Genomic DNA, 22,484 nt, shown 5'->3' with positions numbered 1-22,484 from the left:
TTAGTACCATGGGGTATAGACGGGTCCCTTGGGAGCCATGGACACTTTAAAAGTTTAATAGTGTGGGCTGGCTCCTCCCTCTATGCCCCTCCTACCAGACTCCGTTTAGAAAATGTGCGCGGAGGAGCCGGTCACAGCTAGGGGAGCTCCTAGGAGTTTTTCTAGTTTTCCTATTTCTATTAGAGTTAGGCACAGGGAGACTGCTGGCAACAGCCTCCCTGCTTTGTGGGACTTAGGGGAGGAGTAGTGTCCAACCCTCTGAGGTTAATGGCCACGATCTCCGCTGAGAGGACATTAAGCTCCTGAGGGTGATGATCGTTAACCCCCGAGGTGACCACTCACTACCGCAGCATGCCGCCACCCCCTAACAGAGCCAGAAGTTTGCGGTGGTGAGTAAGTCACCGGTGACATGACAAGCAGGGAGCTGGTGTGAATGGCGGCAACAGGGTGGGAGTGCAGTACTGAAGCTGCGCTCCGGAGGCTCAGCGGTACTATGGTGCGGCGCTGTGAGGAGCACCCTGGGCCAGCGCAATACCCGTACACTGGTCACTACATCTATCAGGGTCTCTGCACTGCTGCTAGAAATAATAACTCAGGCCAGTATAAAGAATGTAAAGTGCGGGAAGACGCGCCATTTTCGGGGGCGGAGCTTTTCCTCAGAGTGGATCCAGCATCTCTCCAGCGCCATTTTCTCCCTGCAGAAATCACACAGCAACACTGACAGGGAACGCTGACCCTTTACATAACTCCAGTCATCCTGTGCGGTACCAGGGGGTTATGGGGGAAGGGGAGTGCATTATATCTGTGTAGTCTATTAAGGGTACACAGCACTAGACATTTATTTTATAACTGTCTTCTGGGGCGCTGTGTGTGCTGGCTCCATTAACTCTGTGTCTCTCTGAAGGTACTTGGGGGGGAATCTGTGACTGACATTTTCCTGTGTGTGTGTGTATGCAAATCTCACATGGATGTGGATCATTAGATCGACAGTGTCTAGGTCGACAATGTTTAGGTCGACCACTATTGGTAGACAGTCACTAGGTCGACAGGGTTTGAAGATCAACAGGGTCAACATGAGTTTTTCATGTTTTTTTTTGTCGTTTTCTCCGTACAGTGACCGGGAAGCCCAATTAGTGCACAGTGTCCCCTCGCATGGCTCGCTATGCTTCTAGGTTACTATTCCCAATCGTAGTCAGCGTGGATCGTTAAGTATGAAAAAGTTAAAAAAAAAAGAAAAAACTCCTGTCGACCTAGAAACCCTGTAGACCTTCAAACCCTGTCGACCTATAGTGGTCGACCTAGACACTGTCGATCTTCAGACCAGATCCCATCTCACATTACTATGTCCAGGGAATCTGTATCTTGTGCTGCAGAGTATGTATCTTCACCATAGGAATCCATTCCATGTACTCAGGAATGTAATATCATGTCTCAGCCTTCCGAATCCGAACCCCAGTGGGTGGCTGCTATTATGGGAATGATATCCCAGATTTCTACTAGTATTTCGCATTATGAGACTGTTTTAAAACCTGTGCTTCAATCTGTGGAGGGTTTTTGTCTGGTTCTGTTCCCACTACCTCCCCTTGTATATACCCAAAGAAATGTGCGCTTGCTCAGATTAAGCAAGTCGACACGGATACCGACTCTGACACGGCGGACGGTGATGCAGATATGCGGGGGGTGAGGCTTCCCTGGCTAGAGGGGTGCAGCTCATGATTGAGGCCATTAGAGATGTGTTACACATTACTGACAAACCACCTGAGCAGGTAGAGGAGGCTTACTTTACAGACAATAAGAAGGCCTCCCTGACTTTCCCTTCGTCTAAAGAATTAAATGCATTATTTGAAAAATCCTGGGAGAACCCGGAAAAGAAATTCCAGATCCCAAAAAGAGTTCTTGTTGCTTTTCCTTTCCCTAAGGATGATAGGAAAAAGTGGGAAAACCCACCTATAGTAGACGCTTCGGTATCTAAACTGTCTAAAAAGGTGGTTTTACCTGTCCCAGGGGTCTACCGCTTTGAAAGAACCGGCAGACCGCAAGATTGGAACTACGCTTGAATCCATATACACTGCTTCAGGCATGGCGTTAAGGCCCTCTATTGCCTGTGCATGGATTTCTAAAGCCATAGTAAAGTGGTCAGGCACATTACTAGAGGACTTAGATTCTATGGATAGAAGTGACCTTGAATTGTTTTTGCGTAACTTACAGGATTCTACGGGTTTCATGGTAGAGGCCATGAAGGACCTGGGTCATCTGAATGCATGGACATCTTCCATGGCTGTCTCAGCACGCAGGGGACTCTGGCTGCGCCAATGGTGGGCAGACGCGGAATCCAGGAGAAGTGTGGAGAACCTACCCTTCATAGGTTAGGCTCTCTGTGGGGAAGCATTGGATGCGTGGATCTCCATGGCAACCGCTGGTAAGTCAACCTTTCTTCCCTCAGCCACTCAGATGCTGAAGAAACCCTTTTCTACGTCCTCAATGCAGTCCTTTCGGGCCGCAAAAGCTAAGAAGTCCAAGCCGCCTACCACTTTCTTCAGAGGTGGTCGGGCAAAATCCAAAAAATCTGCACCCACAGGTTCCCAGGAATAGAAGCCTGCCTCTGTTTCCTCAAAATCCTCGGCATGACTGTGGACCTCACAGCCTGGTGAACGAGCAGGTGGGAGCGAGACTCAGGCATTTCAGTCACGTCTGGGTGTCATCCGGCCTGGGTACAGGATATTGTGTCCCAGGGGTACAGACTGGAGTTTCAAGAGTTCCCGCCACACAGATTCTTCACATCAGGCTTGCCGGCTTTACTGATGGAAAGGGCTATCCTACAGGAAGCCATTCAAAAGTTGGAAAGGTCAGATGTCATTGTTCCAGTTCTACCTCATCTGAAAAACAAGAGTTACTATTCAAACCTATTTGTGGTACCGAAACCGGGGTGTAGTACTGCTGACCGCCGGTCAGCTTACCGACGCCGGGATCCCGGCGGGGAGGGGCGAGTGCAGCAAGCCCCTTGCGGGCTCGCTGCGCTCGCCACGTTGCGGGCTCGGTGACGACCTGCGGTCGCTACGGGTTCTATTCCCACTCTATGGGTGTCGTGGACACCCACGAGTGGAAATAGTCCCTGTTGGTCGGCATGCCGACCATCGGGATAGTGAGCCGTCAGGTTGGTGAAGGAGGTCATGTGACTGTCGGTCAGCTGACCGGCGGTCACATGAATACCACCCCCGAAACCGGATGGTTCGGTCAGACCGATTTTGAACCTGAAGTATTAAAACCCTTATCTGAAGGAATTCAAGTTCAAAATGGAATCCCTTAGAGCGGTGATCTCAGTTCTGGAGGAGAGAGAGTTTCTGGTATCCCTGGATATCAAAGATGCGTACCTCCACATTCCAATGTGGCCGCCACACCAGGCTTATCTCAGATATGCGCTGATGGACTGTCACTCGAGGGTGTTCACCAAGGTAATGGCAGAGATGATGGTTCTCCTCCGCAGACCAGGAGTGAATATAATTCCAATACTTGAACGATCTGCTGATAAAAGCGTCCTCCAGGGAGAAGTTGTTGCAGAGCATTGCTCTCACGACTCGACTGCTCAGGGATCATGGATGGATCCTGAATCTTCCAAAGACACATTTGGAGCCGACAAGAAGATTGTCTTTCCTGGGGATGATCCTCGACACGGAAGTACAGAGGGTGTTTCTACCGCAGGAGAAAGCGCTGGTGATTCAAACAATGGTCCGGGATGTCCTGAAGCCAGCCCGGGTGTCAGTTCATCAGTGCATTCACCTTCTGGGGAAGATGGTTGCCTCCTACGAGGCGCTCCAGTACGGAAGATTTCATGCACGGTCCTTCCAGCTGGATCTCCTAGACAAGTGGTCGTGTTCTCACCTACACATGCACCAGAAGATACGTCTGTCGCCAAGGGCTAGGATTTCACTCCTATGGTGGCTACAACTGCCTCACCTTCTAGAGGGCCGCAGGTTCGGGGTTCAGAACTGGATCCTTCTAACCACAGATGCAAGTCTCAGAGGTTGGGGCACAGTCACCCAAGGGGAAACCTTCCAAGGACAATGGTCAAGTCTGGAATCCGTTCTTCCAATAAACATCCTGGAACTAAGGTCTTCTACAAGCGGCGCACCTTCTGCAAGATCAGGCCATTCAAGTGCAGTCGGCCAATGTCATGGCGGTGGCCTACATAAACCGACAGGGCGGAACGAAGAGCAGAGCTGCAATGTCAGAGGTGACAAGAATCCTCCTCTGGGCAGAAAAACGCACGTTGGCGCTGTCGGCAATCTTCATTCCGGGAGTGGACAACTGGGAAGCAGACACGATCTCCATCCAGGAGAGTGGGGCCTCCATCCGGAGGTGTTCACAGAGGTGACAAGTCTTTGGGGCGTACCTCAAATAGAACATGATGGCCTCCCGTCTCAACAAGAAGCTTCGGAGGTACTGTTCCAGGTCGAGAGACCCACAAGTAGTATCTGTGGACGCTCCAGTAACTCCGTGGGTGTTGAAGTCAGTGTACATGTTCCCTCCACTTCCACTCATTCCAAGGATTCTAAAGCTCATAAAGAGAACAAGAGTTCAGGCTATCCTCATTGCTCCGGAGTGGCCAAGAAGGGCTTGGTATGCAGATATTTTGGAATTACTCCTGGAAGATCCGAGGCCTCTTCCTCTTCGAGAGGACCTTCTACAACATGGGCCGTTCGCTTATCAAGACTTACCATGGCTACATTTGACGGCATGGAGGTTGAACGCCAGATCTTAGCTAGGAAAGGCATTCCAATCAAGGTTATTCCTACCCTGGTATAGGCTCGGAAAGGGGTAACGTCTAAACATTACAATCGCATTTGGAAAAAGTATGTGTCGTCTTGTGAATCCAAGAAGTTTCCTACGGTGGAGTTTCAACTTGGACGATTTCTCCTTTTCCTGCAAGCAGGCGTGGATATGGGCCTGCGTTTGGGATTCCTGAAGGTACAGATTTCGTCCTTATTAATTTTATTCCAGAAACAGCTGTTTTCCCTTCATGAGGTTCAGACTTTCTTGAAAGAGGTTCTGCACATCCAGCCTCCCTTTGTGCTACCTACGGCACCCTGGGAACTTAACGTGGTGTTACAGTTCCAGCAATCGGATTGGTTTGAGCCTTTACAGGAGGTTGAGGTCAAGTTTCTCACGTGGAAGGCTGTCACATTGTTGGTCTTAGCTTCTGCTAGACATGTGTCGGAATTGGGGGCTTTGTCTTGTCAAAGCCCCTACTTAATCTTCCATGAAGATAGAGTTGAACACAGGACGCGTCAGCAGTTCCTTCCAAAGGTTGTTTCGGCTTTTCATATCAACCAACCTATTGTGTTGCTAGTTGCTACTGACTCCTCAGTTCCATCAAAGTCCTTGGATGTTGTAAGGGCTCTGAAAATCTATGTAAAGAGGACTGCTCGTCACAGAAAGTCAGACTCTGTTTGTTCTGTATGATCCCAAGAAAGTTGGGTGTCCTGCTTCTAAGCAGACGATTTCTCGCTGGATTAGATTCACTATCCAGCATGCGTATTCTACGGCAGGATTGCCGTGTCCAAAATCCGTTAAGGCCCACTCTACTCCCCATGGTACTAATGTGGACCCCAGCATCCTCTAGGACGTAAGAGAAAATAGGATTTTAATTACCTACCGGTAAATCCTTGTCTCATAGTCCGTAGAGGATGCTGGGCGCCCACCCAGCGCTTCGATATCCTGCAGTGGTTACTTCAGTACTGCTTTGTTCGTGCTTTAGTACTGTGTTGTTACTATGTTGTTCAGCCGTTGCTGAGTATTCAAGCTGTTTCGCTTGGTTTGCCTTGTATGTGTGAGCTGGTGGGAATCTCACCACTATCTGCATAAATTCCTTAACTCGAAGTTGTCCGTCTCCTCGGGCAAAGTTTCTATACTGAGTCTAGTAGGAGGGACATAGAGGGAGGAGCCAGCCCACACTATTAAACTCTTAAAGTGCCCATGGCTCCCAAGGGACCCGTCTATACCCCATGGTACTAATGTGGACCCCAGCATCCTCTACGGACTACGAGAAAAGGATTTTCCGGTAGGTAATTAAAATCCTATTTTTTTCTCCAGACCTGCCCAATATTCAGGGGTAAATTAACCAAAGCTACTAAAACAGAGAATTGGTGATGTTGCCCAAAGCAACCAATCAGATTATGTATTTTTTATAATTTCCCTATTGCCTTTTAGAAAATGAGGCATCTGGTTCCTTTGGGCAACAGCGCCAATTCTCTGTTTTAGAAGCTTTAGTACATTTTTTTACCCCATATTCTCTGTCGTTTGTCACAAATCATTTCTCTTCATGCACTAAACAGAACTGTTTGCTAGTACAATTTAAATAAAGGTCTGGAAAACAGGAGCTTGCCTTAGAAGCAGGTTCCATTTTTTTTTTTTTTAAATGCATGGGAATTTCCAACACCCCCCCCTCCCCCAATTTTAAAACCAGCCTTAGGTCATCAAGCTTAGACAAATAGGGGGGAAAATCTGGCTGACAAAGCATGTGAGGTTAATCAGATTTTCCATTAATTAGCACTAGACTTTTCCAGCCTGGACTGATGGCACCATACAGGGAAGAACCACAGAGTTGGGGTCCACCCACCATGTTCCAAACCAGCCCCAGCTCAGTTGACACCAAGGCTGGCTTTACCCATGGATGTTGGGCACAACTAAGTGTGGCCGTCCTTCTGTGTATAACCAGCCCTAGTGCCAATAGCATTATAGCTCTTTCTGCACCCATTTAGGGGTGGGTGCTGGATATTAGTGTTAAGAGAAGATAAACACTTTATCCTTGGTGAATGACAAGCCATAGCATGACCTGGGTTGCCAAACTTTCCTTCTCTTGGAGAACTACAAAAGTGCCAAGTTAGAATCGTAGTCTGCCAGGGACACAAACATATATAGTCTCTCAGCCTTCTTTTATTATACCCTTTTCAGACAGAAGAGTCTGAAAGTCTCGGCAATTACCCGGCATTTCAGTGCCGGGTCATTTTGCCCGGGAATTACAACATGGGTTGACCCTTTCACGCAGAAAAAGGACCCGTGTGTGTCATGAAATTACCGGGTGGAACTGCTTCACCCGGTAATTTCATTTTCTATCTGAAAGGGGTATAGAGACTAATCTATTCCAATTAACCTGAATTATCCAATTGGATAAAATATCCCCTTCCCTTCCCCTAAAAAACTAGAACTGCTTCCCTATACTTGACATTATTCCTATACTTAACAGTGGCTGTTCTCACAGTTTGGCCTTAAGTAACTGTGAGAACCTCCCATATTAAGTGAAAGCGGCAATAGTCTGCACCACCAAAGTCTTATCATTGCGGCTCTACTTAGCTTGAGGGCTTCTCACAGTTGCTTGAGGTCAATCTGTGAGAACCGCCGATGATAATTATAGGGACGTAGTTATTGCTAGTATTGGATGGACTATAGTCTTTGTTTCAGGCACTGCAAGCAGTCCAGCTGGATTTTTTAAAGTCCCTGTTTCACTTGGACTGATAATTTGGAACCATTGGAATAAGTCTTTAAAAAGAAGGCTGAAAAAACTGTGTATAGAAAAATAGTGTAAAAGGCGCTACTACCTTAGCAACCTCTAACAAAATGTCACAATAGTCGTTGTATAATACAGAAAAAATCAGAAGATAATTTTATAGTTTATACACTGCACTACTATTAAAGTACCAGCTAAAACAGTTCTCAAGGTAACTTATATTTCAAAAAGTAAAAGTACTGTAAATGTCCAATCGTGATAAAACTCTGCGCCTTCAGTGCATGTTTTAATCCTTTTTAATAGGTATATTCAATTCATGTCTGATCCTTTCCGTCGGACATGTGACTATTCAATGCCGCGCCAAACCCAACAGGTTTGGCCTGTTCCCTACAATACCAATCCAACTTTTTTTAAAGTCGGATTGACATTGTCAGAAACGGGGCTAAAACCTGTCTGGTTTGGCCGCTGTCGAAGTCAAAATATTACATACACACCACATACAAACTCCAAACAGATGGGTCTCTGTGCGTGCACATACACGCAGTGTGCACAGCGATATATGGTAGCATATGCATTCACACAGACAAGCCACAAAGATATATTCAACACATATTTCATACAACACATAAATTACACATAGACAAAAACATGTCAAGCACTAGACATTATAATGTATTTATATAATAGAGTTATAACACCAGATATATATGTATTATTGCAACTGAACAAGATAAACATATCATGCTTAGTGTCAAAATGATCAGGAGAATGTGTGTGTTAATTTGATAGCTATGGGTAGATTGTAGCACATTGCAACAATTTAGTTATGACCAAATGTATGAATACAAAGGATTTCCTGAAGACACATGTGCCAGCAACCTAGGACAAAAGCCCTCAAACTGACCAATAACACATCATCAATGAGAGATCTCCCTCCCCTGGACCAATAACAGAAGACTCAGTCCCAGACATGTACCTCCCCCAATACACAGTATATAGGTATTTCCCCTCACCCAGAAAGCTCTGTTCTTGCTGTTGGTGCAGATTCAAAGATGGAGAGGACTGTGCATTGAGCAAATAGGGTGACGTATGCTGACTGTAACGGATCCTTATGTAACTACAACTGCTTCTTGTGTAATTGTAACTCTGTAACCATATATATACATATTATAACTGAATGATATACTGTACATATGTTATATTGTATGCATACCCTTTTAATATCAAATATATACATCTCTGAGTGTTGGACCTCAGCCCATGTGTGCGACTGCTTGCTTTCTCTTAAGGGATATAGTGTTTGTGACGTACAGCGCACTTTTATCATATGATAATAAGATGCGCCATGTGACCGCAGCATATATTAACTCTGGCATTTGAAATGTTTATTTAGAAATAATCAGAAATTTACACAGAGCTTCCGACAATACACATCCGCGTGCTTTCCGAAAAGTCGGATTTCCCGACTTGTCAGAAAGAAGGGGGCATCATTGAATAGGTCGGAACCCTTTCCGACCTAAAACAGTCGGAAACTGCTGTCTTTCCGACACGATAGCAGTTTCTGACTTCAATTGAATACTCCCCTAAGAAAGTATATGTGCCCACCAGAAAGATGATTAAATCAAGCTTGTAGCAGTGTCTGTCAGGCCTCTTCTCTGTTCCGCCTTCTCAATGCTCCAATACGCAGCAAGCAATATAACACATAGGTAGGAAGGAAGAGGGGTATATAAGTAATGTGGGTATCAAATTAAAGTGACTGGTGCTTACACGCAGTGCAAAAAGTGGTGGCTCTTTTAAGGCAGAGCTATTAAAAATACTCCACTCATTGTGCAACAGCTCCACAACACCCAAAAAGATAATGAAACTATATCTACCCTTTACAGCAAGGTATAAATTCACAGATGGCTTTCAGTTCTTTAAGGAACTTCCGGGTATACCGGAGTGCCACCTTTAAAACCAGAAAACTCCCAGAAAGGAAGAACTCGTATAGTACAGTATGGTTTTAAAAAGTGATAACAAATACAAAGGTAATGGACCTGTACAATTTAAAAAAAATATTAAGTGCTTATCTGATAGCCGTATCATATGGAGAGGAAGTTGTATGTTGCTCAGTGCCTTTCGTCCTTTAAAGCATATTACAGCACATCCTCAGGGTTAAGAGTGAGTGACCATGCATTTAAGGAAATTGATTAGCGTCTAGGATGTTCTACAGCGTATGCACAGAAATACAGCGAAAATATTGAATAAAGTTGGTTTTGTTTTCTCTTAAACTTGTTTATGGTCTTTATTTTAAATTTTCCCTGGTGAACTACAGGTCCCATGGCCTTGGTGGTTTTGGCAAGTGGGCCATGCTGGGACTTACGGTTCTTGTGTGGGGACACACCTTGGACTGCACACCCTAATTCCAAACATAATACAAAGTGCTGTCATGCTGAGACTTGTAGTTCCACACAAAAAAAATGCAGATGCACACTCTATAGTCCTACTTGTCACGATTCCGGCGTGGCGATTCTCCAGTAAATCAATGCGGTAACTGCCACCAGTAGAAGTAACTTTTGGGTCAAGTCCAGGGTGAGCTCCTGCTCTCACCCGCGCACACAATTATTAATACATAAAAAAATTAGGTAACATGAGCCTCTCGGGGTATTGGTGTAAAAATCCAGAATCCAGAACTAAGATTTTTTTTTTTATTCAAATAGAAACTTCAAAGCTTATAGTTACATAAAAATCTACGTTATGGTAAGAACTTACCGTTGATAACAGTATTTCTCCTAAGTCCACAGGTTCCATAGGATAACAATGGTATATGATGGAGCGACAGCGGATTGGCACCAATCGATCAAAGCTTTCTGGCCTCCCAGGATGCAACGGGCCCGTCCATATATACCCACCCACTGGCTCAGTCAAATCAGTTGTATTCCAAAGCACAAGGCAGGAGCATCATGTAGAACCCTAAGCAGGCGATAAGAACACACATGCACACCCTTCCGTACAAGAAGGAAGAGGTTAGTGAGTAGAAGGATCCTCAAATCAGGTGCGTCAGGGTGGGATCCCAGTGGATCCTGTGGACTTAAGAGAAATACTGTTATCAACGGTAAGTTCTTACCATAATGTATATTTCTCCGGCAGGGTCCACAGGTTATCCAGAGGATAACAATGGGATTTCCCAAAGCAATTTAGTGTTGGGGACGCTCCTGATTGGACAGGAGAACCTTATGCCCGAATTCAGCATCATGAGAGGCAAAAGTATCCAAGGCATAATGTCTAATGAATGTGTTAATGGAAGACCATGTGGCTGCCTTACATATCTGTTCTGCTGAAGCACCATGTTGTGCTGCCCATGAAGGACCTACCTTACGAGTAGAGTGAGCAGAGACATTAGCCGGAACAGGGAGATCAGCTTGAGAATATGCTTCTGAAATCGTCATTCGAAGCCATCTTGCCAGCATCTGTTTAGTAGCAGACCATCCTCTTTTGTGAAATCCGTAGAGAATGAAGAGAGAATCTGTCTTTCTGATGGCACTGGTACGATCCACGTAGATCCTTAATGCACGGACCACGTCCAGCGATGCATCTCCCGCAGAAAGTCCCGATACCCGAAAAGCCGGGACTACAATTTCTTCATTAAGGTGGCATTTAGGAAGATATCCAGACCTAGTTCTGAGAACTGCTTTATCTGGATAAAAAATCAGAAATGGACAAGGACACGACAGCGCCCCTAAATCTGATACTCTTCTAGCTGATGCCATAGTCAGTAGAAAGAGCACTTTTTTTGTCAACCATTTAATGGGGCAACTTGAAGGGCTTTCAGGACTAAACATAAGTCCCACGGTACTGTAGGTGGAACAAAAGGAGGTTGAATGCGCAGCATTCCCTGGAAAAAAGTACGCACATCCTGTAAATTGGCAATTTTCTTTTGGAACCATACAGTCAATGCCGATACTTGCACTCTCAAGGAAGCCACCTTCAAACCTTTATCCATTACTGTCTGAAGGAATGCTAAGACCCTGGAAACTCTGAAAGATTTCGGGTCCACATTTCTTTCACTGCACCAATGAATATAGGCTTGCCATATTTGGTGATAAATACGAGCTGAGGAGGGTTCCCTTGCTCTGAGCATTGTTTGAATTACCTGTTGTGAAAATCCTCTTGACTTCATGATAGAGGTTTCAAGAGCCACGCCGTCAAAGACAGCCAATCCAGATGTCTGTGATAGCAAGGACCCTGCGTCAGTAGGTCTGGACGTTGAGGGAGCAGAAATGGAGCATCCATCGACATTCTCTGCAGATCTGTGTACCAATGTCTTCTGAGCCAAGCCGGAGTTATTAGAATCACGGCACTTTTTGCTTGCTTTATTTTCCTCACCACCCTGGGTAATAGGGTGATCGGAGGAAACAGATAAGCCAGATGAAAGTCCCATCTCACAGACAAGGCATCCACAAAGATCGCTCTGGGATCCTTTGTTCTTGACCCGTATGCGAGCACTTTGTTGTTCAGACGGGACGCCATGAGATCTATCTCTGGCAACCCCCATTTGTCTACTAGAGTCTGAAAGACCTGTGGGTGTAGTGCCCATTCGCTTGCTTGAATGGTGTGTCGACTGAGAAAGTCCGCTTCCCAGTTTAGGACTCCCAAAACAAACACTGTGGACAAGGCTGGATGATGGAGTTCTGCCCACTTATATATGTGACTTACCTCCTTCATTGCTTTTTGACTGTGAGTTCCTTCCTGATGGTTGAGGTACGCTACTGCCGTTGCATTGTCCGAGAGGATCTGGACTGGTTTTCCTTGAAGAATGTCCTTTTTCCTGAATCAGTGCCATGTATATGGCTCGAAGTTCCAACAGATTTATTGGCAGGCAACTTTCTTCTTTGGTCCATTGTCCCTGGAACCACAATTTTCCGGACACTGCTCCCCAGCCCTGAAGACTGGTATCTGTTGTCAGGATCTCCCAATCTGATATCCAAAAGGGTCTCCTCTTGTCTAGTTAGGATGTTTGTAGCCACCAGGCTAATGACTTTCTTACTTTTACTGAAAATACAATAGTCTGTTTCTTTATTGTCTAATGTACTCCATTCCATTTGGCAAGAATCAGACACTGCAGAAGTCTTGAGTGGAATTGTGCATACTCCACCATGTTGAATGTTGACACCATCAAACCCATCACTCACATTGCTGCATGAATGGATACCGTTTGACTGTGTAACAAGTCCTGAATCCTTGACTGTACCTTGGATATATTGTTCCGAGGTAAAAATACTCTCTGCAGACCTGAATCCAGTACATCCCCCAAGTGAATCATCCGTTGTGACGGAACCAGAGATGATTTTGCCCAATTTATGAGCCACCTATGCCTCTGCAGACCTGTGACTGTGTTAGGATTAAAAGGTCTTCAAGGTATGGAAAAATTCTTATCTCCTGCTTGCGGAGATAAGCTACCATAACCACCATAATCTTGGTAAATACTCTGGGGGCTGTGGCTAACCCAAAGGGTAGGGCCTGGAACTGAAAATGCTGTTGGAGGATAGCGAACCTGAGATAACACTGATGGGACAGTGCTATAGGAACATGTAGGTAGCATCCTGAATATCCAGGGATACCATATAATCCCCTGGCTCCATGGCCAAAACTATGGAACGTAACGTCTCCTCCATGTGAAACCGCGGTACACAAATGTATTTGTTTAGCATTTTGAGATTGAGAATGGGCCAAAATGACCCATATGGCTATTTAACCAAAAACAGGTTGGAGTAAAAACCCTGTCCTCATTGTGCAGGAGGTACTGGAATGACTACTCCTGACTGAAGCAATTTATGAACTGCTTCTTGCAAAGCCCTGGCCTTTGTCTCTACCCAAGACGGGCTGGTGCAGAACAAGCTTCGAGGAGGATGCTTCTTGAAGGGAAAAACATAACCTAGAGATACCGCTTCCTGCACCCAGGCATCTGTTGTACACTGCTGCCAGATCTGTGCAAACTGAAGAAGTCAGCCCCCTACCCTGGGGTCCCCCAGGTGGAGGCCCGCACCATCAGGCTGAGGCTTGTCTTCTGGTTTGGAAGCCGGCCCTCTGGTAGCCCAATGCTTTTTTGACTTACCAAACTTATTGTATTGGGGCTGCTTGCAATCACTTTTTCCCTTTGCTTTTTCTTGAGACCGAAAGGGCCGGAAAGCCGGACCTCTAGGTTTGGAGTTTTATGTGGAAGGAAACTTGACCTTTTTGGAGTCTGCTTCTGACTCCAGAATATCTGTCAATTCTTTACCAAAAATAATATTTCCAGAAAAAGGCAAAGATTCCAAAAGCTTCTTAGATTCTGAATCAGCTTTCCACGTACGTAACCAAACTGCTCTGCGAGCAGCTATTGTTGAGGCTGATGCCCTAGAAGCAATAGTACCCATATCTAATGCTGCTTCTTCCAAGAATACTGCAGCCTGTTTAATATGAGTTATATGGGATTTTTGCTCTCTAGAAGCTAACGAAAAATCCCCTTCCAGTGCATCAGCCCAGGCAGCCACTGCCTTTGCCATCAAGCCATGTCTGGCCTTATGACTGCTCCAGACAGAGAAAATATGGTTTTTAGAAAACCATCCACTCTCCTATCTGTGACATCATTTAATGATGTTGACGGCAAAGGCAATATAGATTTTCGCACTAATCGAATCACATGCGTATCTACTTGAGGAGCCACCTCCCTTTTTAAACGATCCCCAGCTGGAAAAGGATAATTGGAATCTCATTTTTGGGGAATTCTATATTTTTTTTATTGGGTGTAGCCCTAGCGTCTTCCATGATTTCCGTCAGCTGATCTGACCCTGGAATCTCAGTCTTAACTGTATTGGGACATTTAAACACAGGTGCCTTGGTTTTTAACACAGGCTCTGCTGAATCTTCTAAGGATAGAATGGCTTTCATTGCTCTAATTAACTCCGCTATATCCACTGAGCTGAGACCTTCTTCCTACTTTTCGTATGCCGAAGTAGAGTAAATTGAGCTTTCATCTTCCGATGAATCCTCATGTGTAGCCTGTGAAGGTGAAGATTTACTTACCATCGGGTTTATCTGCTTATTTCATTTGAGAAGCTGCTGGGGGAAATTATGTACTGTAGGTAGGGAGCTGCATGTATGGGTTAATAGTGTACCCCATTCCTGGTACAGAAGCTGTAGGAATTATCCGTTCAGCTATACTGGACAAGTTCTGTGCAAACATAGCCCAAGGTGGATCCATCTGTACCTGACATTGTACAGGGATCTGCCTTGTATTTTGCTGAAAGCCAGAACAATTAACACATAAAGCATCCTGAACCAGATCCTGAGAGGATAATACAGTTTTGCAAGACAAACATGATATGAGTGTTGGTATTGCTGTAAGTGTACCTTCGTCACCTTTGCCGCTCTTAGGCATGATAAATAATCAGCAGTTTCACAGTGTACTACACAATTTGTGACTGTAATCACTTTAAACCTTCTAAAATGATATACAATCTGACCCTACCCATGCACCAGCATTGAGGATCAGAAAAAACATCTGACAACATATAGTAAAATCGGCAATCACACTAGCAGTCAGTCACATGTAGGGAGGCCAATCCCGGGATCGGGATCGGCGGGATCCCGGGATTGGAAGCTCCAATCCCGGGGATTGAGGGATCAGCGTTGAGCGTCCTCAGGACGCTCAGACGCTGCCCGGCTCCCTCCTCTCGGCTCCCCCTGCGCAGCGTGACCTGGGCCTGTGAGGTCACGCTGCGCTGTCAGCAGCCGCAGAGCAGGAGGTACGGCGGTATTCACCCGCTGCCTCCTCCCAACTCCCCCACACTTACCCGCCGGCTCCTCCTGCACTTACCCGCCGCCTCCTCCCGGCTTCCCTGCACTCAACCACCGGCTCCCCTGCACTACCCCGCCGCCTCCTCCTACCCAGATACCCAGCTGTGCAGGTTTGTACTTTTTTTAATGTCTGCAGGGCAGGTGGGGAGGGACGTGGGGGATGGCCGGAAACAGTTGAAAGCCAATCCCGGGATTGACCATTTTTCAATCCCGATACCCGGGATTGAAAAAAATGGCCCGGGATTGGCCTCCCTAGTCACATGTTATATATTGGTCATATGAGCACATCATCAACTACAAACACATTTTTAAGTATGTAGGAGAACATATTACTGAATCATGTTTAAACAGATCTAACGTATTCTGACGCAATGCGAAAGAAACCACAGTAAATGTATAGACTCATATGCAGTAGGCACTTATCTACTATTCGTACTCAAAAAAGTAGATAGAGATTTTTAGTGCTGTATAGCCCGTACTCAATAGAGTGGGGTACAGGGAGACTCACCTTGCTTCCAGGATTGATCAATACGTTAGCGAACGCTGAGTGGATCCAGACGCTACTAGTGTACACTGCCGCTCCATGAACCTATAGTGAACACAGACGCTCAGTGAACACTGATGCGTCGGTCACACAGCCGCCTATGCTGCGTCTGAGTCCCCTCGTGGTAGCGTCTGGGACGGAAGCGAGGAAACAGTTCATGGCGGGAGACTCGGCGGAAACTGGCCATGAACCGGGGGGAGGGGCGACCAGGAGAGCATCTGACTCCCCCTGCTGACATCAACCCTAGGGATCGCGGCCTCATGCTATTCCTGGTGCCTAAGATCCCTAAGGCCTAGCGCTGGTGCACCCACGGTGGCAGCCGCGTCAGCTACTGTTTAGTAGTCTCCTACAGTGTGGCTGTGTCCATATTCCATCTGCTAAGCGGAACCGATGTCTTACTTTCTCCCCGTGGTCCAGCCACAGCCTGGTAACGTCTGCTGGACCTCCTAGTATATCCGACACAGACGCCCGCCGAAACAGCACTGTACTCGTGGGTAAGTGTTGTTGTGACCCGGCGGAGAGTTGTTGGAGCAACTCTTTCTAAGCGTATAAGACGCTGTTTCGAAAGATCACTACAAAAAAAAACTATTAAGACTATAAAAATAATATAAGAAAGCTTAGGGCTGTTAAAAAAAAAAAAAAAAAAACAGCAGCCCTGTGACCATGGTCCGGCTCCTGCCGCACCAAACAAAAAACTGATTTGCCTGAGCCAGTGGGCGGGGATATATGGTTGCATCCTGGGAGGCCAGAAAGCTTTGGTCGATTGGTGCCAATCTGCTGTCGCTCCATCATATCCCATTGTTATCCTGTGGATAACCTGTGGACCCTGCCGGAGAAAGAAAGGTTACAAGAATATAATCGTTTAAGTAGTCACACAAGTAATTACAAGTTCTAGAAATAAAATAGGGAGAAAAATAACGTTCTAGTCACCTGCAGTAGATTACGCTGGTTGAGTGAGGCCTCTCTTCATAATCTGGTATCATTATAGAACCAAGTTGCTTTCTTGACCCACCTCAAAGATAATGAACAATTTGCAGAGAAAATTTCCCATATTTAAACCTACTGCAATTCACACGCAGCTTCAACCCCCTGGGATTCATTTTTAACCCTTCTAAAACCAGATTTGATTGAATCTCAGATTACACTTTGGGGGTTCTGATCCATTCTAGCGGGGTGGATTCCCTTAACTTTAATAGCTTGTTTGACGTTGGAGGGAATTGGTTTTGTAATCAGCCTGGACTAATATTTATAACTTGACTCAGGAAGAACAGGTCACACTCTTCTGGCCATAGTGTCTCTGAGGGGTTCGTTGGTTTGACCCCTGCTGTGTTATATGCAAACCCCAACCTCTTGATCACTCTTCCATTCAGGATTCTAAGGCTATTAGCATTTTGTCTCTGGACTCCTGGTGTGTATAAATACCTCCCAGCAAAGCAATTAACTTTCCAACCATTTGTCATCCACAGACATGTTTTCAATACAAAATACATTGATACATCAGGTAATGCAAATAATACAATTTTTTTTTTAATCATGCCCGATCCAATATAAAAATGGGTGGGCACTTCACTACTGTTATCAGAATAATTATAATATACTCTGCAGTCTAATACAGGAAAAAATTGAGGTGCTTTACATAATTTGTGGATCTATTTACCGTGAGAGAAGGTCTGGGGGCATGCCCAGCAGCTCACAGGGCGCTGGTCATGCTCCCACATCTGCAAAAATGGGGGCGTGGGCTGCGATCACAGCACGTTCCACGAGGCCACACCCTGTAATTTCGGGTACGCGCCTTAGGCGCACGTCTGTGTCCCACCTCCCAATTTTAGAAAGTTGGGAGCTATGCTATTACTTATTGCTCCTGATCTCTCTTTGCTTTCACAGTTATTTTGGCTGATTCTAATGTAGAGTACGCCCCCTACTGGCCCTCTATAGTAATAGGCATCTATCGGAGCTATTCAATTGTTACTCTGATCAGGAGACAATTACCCATGCCAAACGCAATTTTTCTTGCAGCCTTCAGAGGTACAAGAAAAAATGTGTGTTTTGAAGATTGTAGTTTGGGCACCCAATCCTGGACTTTTAGATACCCAGACGGCAACATTAGACAGGTTTAGCCGCTGTGTGGCTAAACCCAGGGCTATCAGCCAGGTAAAATAAGCATGATCGGAGCAACAATTGAATAGCTCTGTAGACGCCCATTAATATAGACAGCCAGCAGGGGTTTCGCGCCTGCAGCATTTGAATAGGCCCCATTGTATGTGTTCTTTGCTGTTTACAAAGATTGGCAAGATTGGAACTTGGTCTCTAGATGGATTTTCACCTTATGGACTTTTTCTCTCTCTAGGTACACTGGTTCGAGCAGCAAACGCTGAAGAAAAGGAATAAAAGACAGCTTAGTTTGTTGCCCACAGATCCCTTGTTCCGTAAACAGTGGTACATGGTATGAATACGGTATAAACCAGTTTTTGGAATATGTTTGATTGCCGTTTTATCTACAGATGTAATATATACAAATACTGCACATACCCTTTTCAGTTTTAGCAACAAGAACATTAGTATTGGTATCGGGTGCTACTGTAATTTTGATGAGTGAAATCTTGTGTAAGTTTTGCTATACTTGTTGCGTAAAAGTGCCCTTATTTTATTTTATTGTACTATACAGAGTTGAAAACTACAAAGCAAAAACACAGCACATATCTTAAATAATTTAAGCTGACCTAAAATGTACAGTACTTGGGATAAAACCTACTGTAGATGTCGGCCAATATTAAGAGAATACAATGTAACCTCATGATTTATAAATTGAACCCTTTTTTTGGGGAATCCACAAGCTAAATTCTTGATATTGGGCAGGGACCTTGAACAGAACACAATAGTGGTGTGAGTCCCCTGTCAAACTTGTGTGGGAAGGTTATGTCAAATGTGCTTCCATATAAAGCAAAGTTCATACTATCTGTGATTTTTTTTTTTTTTTTTTTTTCACCTGCCTGAAAGCAAGTAAAACAAAATCCCTGATAAGTGCCCCTTTCACTTAAAAACTGATCATTTTTAGTGTGGTAAAAACGGTCTCTAATTGGATAGTCCCAAAAAAAAAACAAATTGCTGTAAAGTATCGTATAAAAAATTGTGGGGAATTGAATCCCCTCCATAGTTGTTTTGAAGATAAGTCATTTAAACCATCAGTTTATTGAGTTTGCATTTAGGAGTGTGTGTGTGTGTATGTGTGTGTGTGTGTGTGTGTGTATATATATATATATATATATATATATATATATATTGTGTATGTATGTATGTGTGTATATATATATATATATTATACTATGCGGGGGAATATATATAATATACTATGCGGGGGAAATGGTGGCAGTCTCAGGCTTTTACGACTGACGCTATTCAATTACAGCCTCTTTTCTCGTGTGGTAAATTTGCCACTAACCCTTGTTAACTGGTATGCTGTGAGTTAACACATTTGTGGTACTAGCGATAAGGATACTTACCTCTGATTTTTGTTGAAGCATCCCTCAGGCTCAAACTGAAATATGTGTAAGGTGCATCCTTCAAGCTTATCACAGTTTATTTGAATATCCCCGGCAGACCATTTAGCCCGTGGCTAATTACGACATCTAAAGGGCCGTGTTCACGGGCCGAGTTGGGGAGAGATGTGTGCTGAGCGGTTCGTTCAGCACACATCTCTCCCCCCGCTCAGCACAGCGCGATGTGTGCTGAGCGTGCGGGGGGAGACGGGGGGGGGGGGGATAGCGATGCGCATCGCTATCGCTGTGAGGGGTACACACGGCGTGATCGCTGTTTAAAATCTAAGCAATCTGGTCAGATTGCTTAGATTTTAAGCAGCGATCGCTCCGTGAGTACCCCCTTAACTGAATCCAGACCTTAGTGGGTATCTCTGATAAATGTTTCTGTTTGAATCCCACCTATTTTAAGGTTTGACTATTTTTTGTCTGAGTTCTGTTAGTGATACTGTATGCTTTCCAAGCTACTGCTGCAAACCAGACCGTTTTCACAACTGAAAATAGTTTTCTCATAATTTCCACTGCCTAGACAGTAAACATACAGTACTCCTTACGCGAATGAATAACTAACAAAACTCAGGTAAAACAAAGGCCATCCTTATAGTAAGTAGGCTATATGTGTGCAACCTTTCAGTAATTTGTGCATTATTTCAGCAGTTATGTTAAACAGTACAGCAGAAAATCACTGCAAATATGTTGAATCCATAAAGTTGCAAGTCCACTTAATTCTGCTGTTCTTTACTATGAATCTGACCGTTTTCCAGGAGATGGTCCCTTTGCAAAATTGATCTGTGTGGAATATGGTTTATCAGTGCCGTCACAAGACATTTTGGTGCTCTGTGCCAGAAAAAGTAATGGTGCCCCCTCTCCCAGCAAGTTTAAAATAGACCTAGTGCGCGGCGAAGGCGTGCACAAATAATATAGGGGCATAACCAGTGGTGGGATTCAAATAAATTAACAACAGGTTCTATGTCCTAATGACCATTTTAACTATACCAAAAGATATACCGAAAGGTAGTTTAATAATTCACGCATTAAATACTGCAATAAGAACAGTAAAAGAGGTACAGACAACTAGATTATGTTTAAAGGAAGATTTTTTAATATTAAATACCTGACAAACAGTTATTGAAGATATTTCCATATTGCTGTTTGAGTGGCGTCCTCACTTGCAATATTCTTTGCTTTTATCCGAGCATCATCAGCTGTGTGATTTACCCTTAACCATCTTTGCACTGTAGGAGTAGGATTCCATTCCTTTAGCGGTAGGCCGATTAGACTGATAATCATTATGTTTGATATATTGGAAACAGTTAGGCGACTTCTCTTCTCAGAACATATAAAATGTTCATCTTTGAAAAAACCCTTTCTGCTTCTGCTGAATTTACAGCAATTGTTCGGACAATATTTTTAGCTCTTTGAACACTTTCAGGTAGTTCTGGTAGTTTTTTTTAAAACATTTTCCACAAAATCTCTATACTCATTCATATCAATTTGGTAATTGAAATATGTATTAAATACATGCAATTGCTCTTCAGCTGCTTTCCATGGAGCTATTACTTCTTCAATATTCCAGTAATCTGGCTCCAAAAAAGTGAGAAATTGTAATGTATTACAATCATAAAATTTGCTACAACTTGCTTTTAAATGTCCACAATCCATTAATCTAATGTGTGTGTGTGTGTGTGTGTGTGTGTGTGTGTGTGTGTGTGTGTGTGTGTGTGTGTGTAAGAGAGAGAGCAGGGTGTAGTATCAGTGAGGTGTGTGTGTGTGTGTGTGTGTGTGTGTGTGTTTGTTTGTAAAAGAGCAGGGTGTAGTATCAGTGAGGTGTGTGTGTGTGTGTATGTAAAAGAGCAGGGTGTAGTGTCAGTGAGGTGTGTGTGTGTGTAAGAGCAGGGTGTAGTGTCAGTGAGGTGTGTGTGTGTATGTAAAAGCAGGGTGTAGGATCAATGAGGTGTGTGTAAGAGCAGGGTGTAGTGTCAGTGAGGTAGGGGTGTGGGTGTGACTTTTTAACAAGCCTTCAGATCAGCAGGCAGCAGCCTCTAAGCAGGAAGTCCCATCTCACAATGCAGGAGGTGGGACAGAGCACATGGGGGGGGGGGGGGGGGGGGTGGAACAAAGCCTTTTACTGCCCAGTGCTGTGCCTGCTACAATGTCTACAACAGCCAGCGGCAAGTGCTGCAGCAGTCTGAGCACAGGTCGTCAATCGGGCGCTGTGCCTACATACCGCCGCCACACATCGCAGCACAGAACTGCCAGTGTTTCCCGATGTGCTGCGCTCACAGTCCATATGCACTGCAAACACCTAGTTACGTCCATGTGGTTTATAATAGTATTGGTAATGACACTTGACAAACAGTAACTCATTAGATGTTGTTGGAGGTTCTGCCACTTCCAATAACACTTAGAAAAATGCTGAAATGCATTCCTAAAACTGATCTATAAATAAGCCTGGCAACTTTTTCTTTTCTTTATGATGGCTGATCTGGGTCTTAGACCCATTATTTATCTCCTCTCGAATGGGGCATAACACATTTTGTATACGGGATCAGTATGAGAGCACAGGATCGCGGCATTCAAGACTCAGACTCCAGGATCCCGCTGACTTAAAAAGCCACCCCGGGTGAGTAAGGGGTGTTTTCCCCTCTCCCAACCCCCCTAACCATAACCCTCCATACCCGCAGCCTAAACCTAACCCCCTCCCCTGTAGCTTAACTCTCCGAGGGGGGTGCCTAACTCAAATACCACCGCCCCCCGCCTCCCCGCAGCCTAACCCCGCGGAGCACAGCCTAAACCTACCCCCACCCCCTGCGTGTGGCGTCCCGGCTGTCTGGATTCTGGCACGGCGATGGTGCACCCATTCTTGATGCCGGTGTATACTTGCCTTGTATACTTCACTCAATTTCTGCAGTGTTCAACAGAATGCTATCTATTTGTCAATAACGGTTTCTGGTCGTCTTTGTCGACCTGGGCTATCACCGGCATGTGGTCCATACCTATAAACATATACAGTAGATTTATCTCTGCCAAATGTAAGAACGTCGGTGCTAATGTGATTTTGAGACGGACATAAAGAACAGGGACG

General features: G+C 44.9%; 1 protein-coding gene across 3 annotated transcripts in view; it reads left to right on the top strand.

The window, feature by feature from the left end:
- PCSK4 (proprotein convertase subtilisin/kexin type 4) overlaps nt 1–22,484 on the top strand; it is a 300,032-nt gene that overhangs the window by 107,817 nt on the left and 169,731 nt on the right. For 2 of the 3 annotated variants that reach the window (XM_063914303.1, XM_063914302.1), the window contains one exon: nt 18,214–18,309. In XM_063914303.1, coding sequence (XP_063770373.1) covers nt 18,214–18,309 — 96 coding nt within the window. Of the gene's footprint in view, nt 1–18,213; nt 18,321–22,484 lie in introns of those variants that run through there. The other variant, XM_063914304.1, reaches the window with a different exon arrangement.

Source organism: Pseudophryne corroboree, chromosome 1 (assembly GCF_028390025.1).
Source record: "Pseudophryne corroboree isolate aPseCor3 chromosome 1, aPseCor3.hap2, whole genome shotgun sequence".
NCBI lineage: Eukaryota > Metazoa > Chordata > Amphibia > Anura > Myobatrachidae > Pseudophryne > Pseudophryne corroboree.
This window is presented reverse-complemented; position numbering and strand designations above follow the sequence as displayed.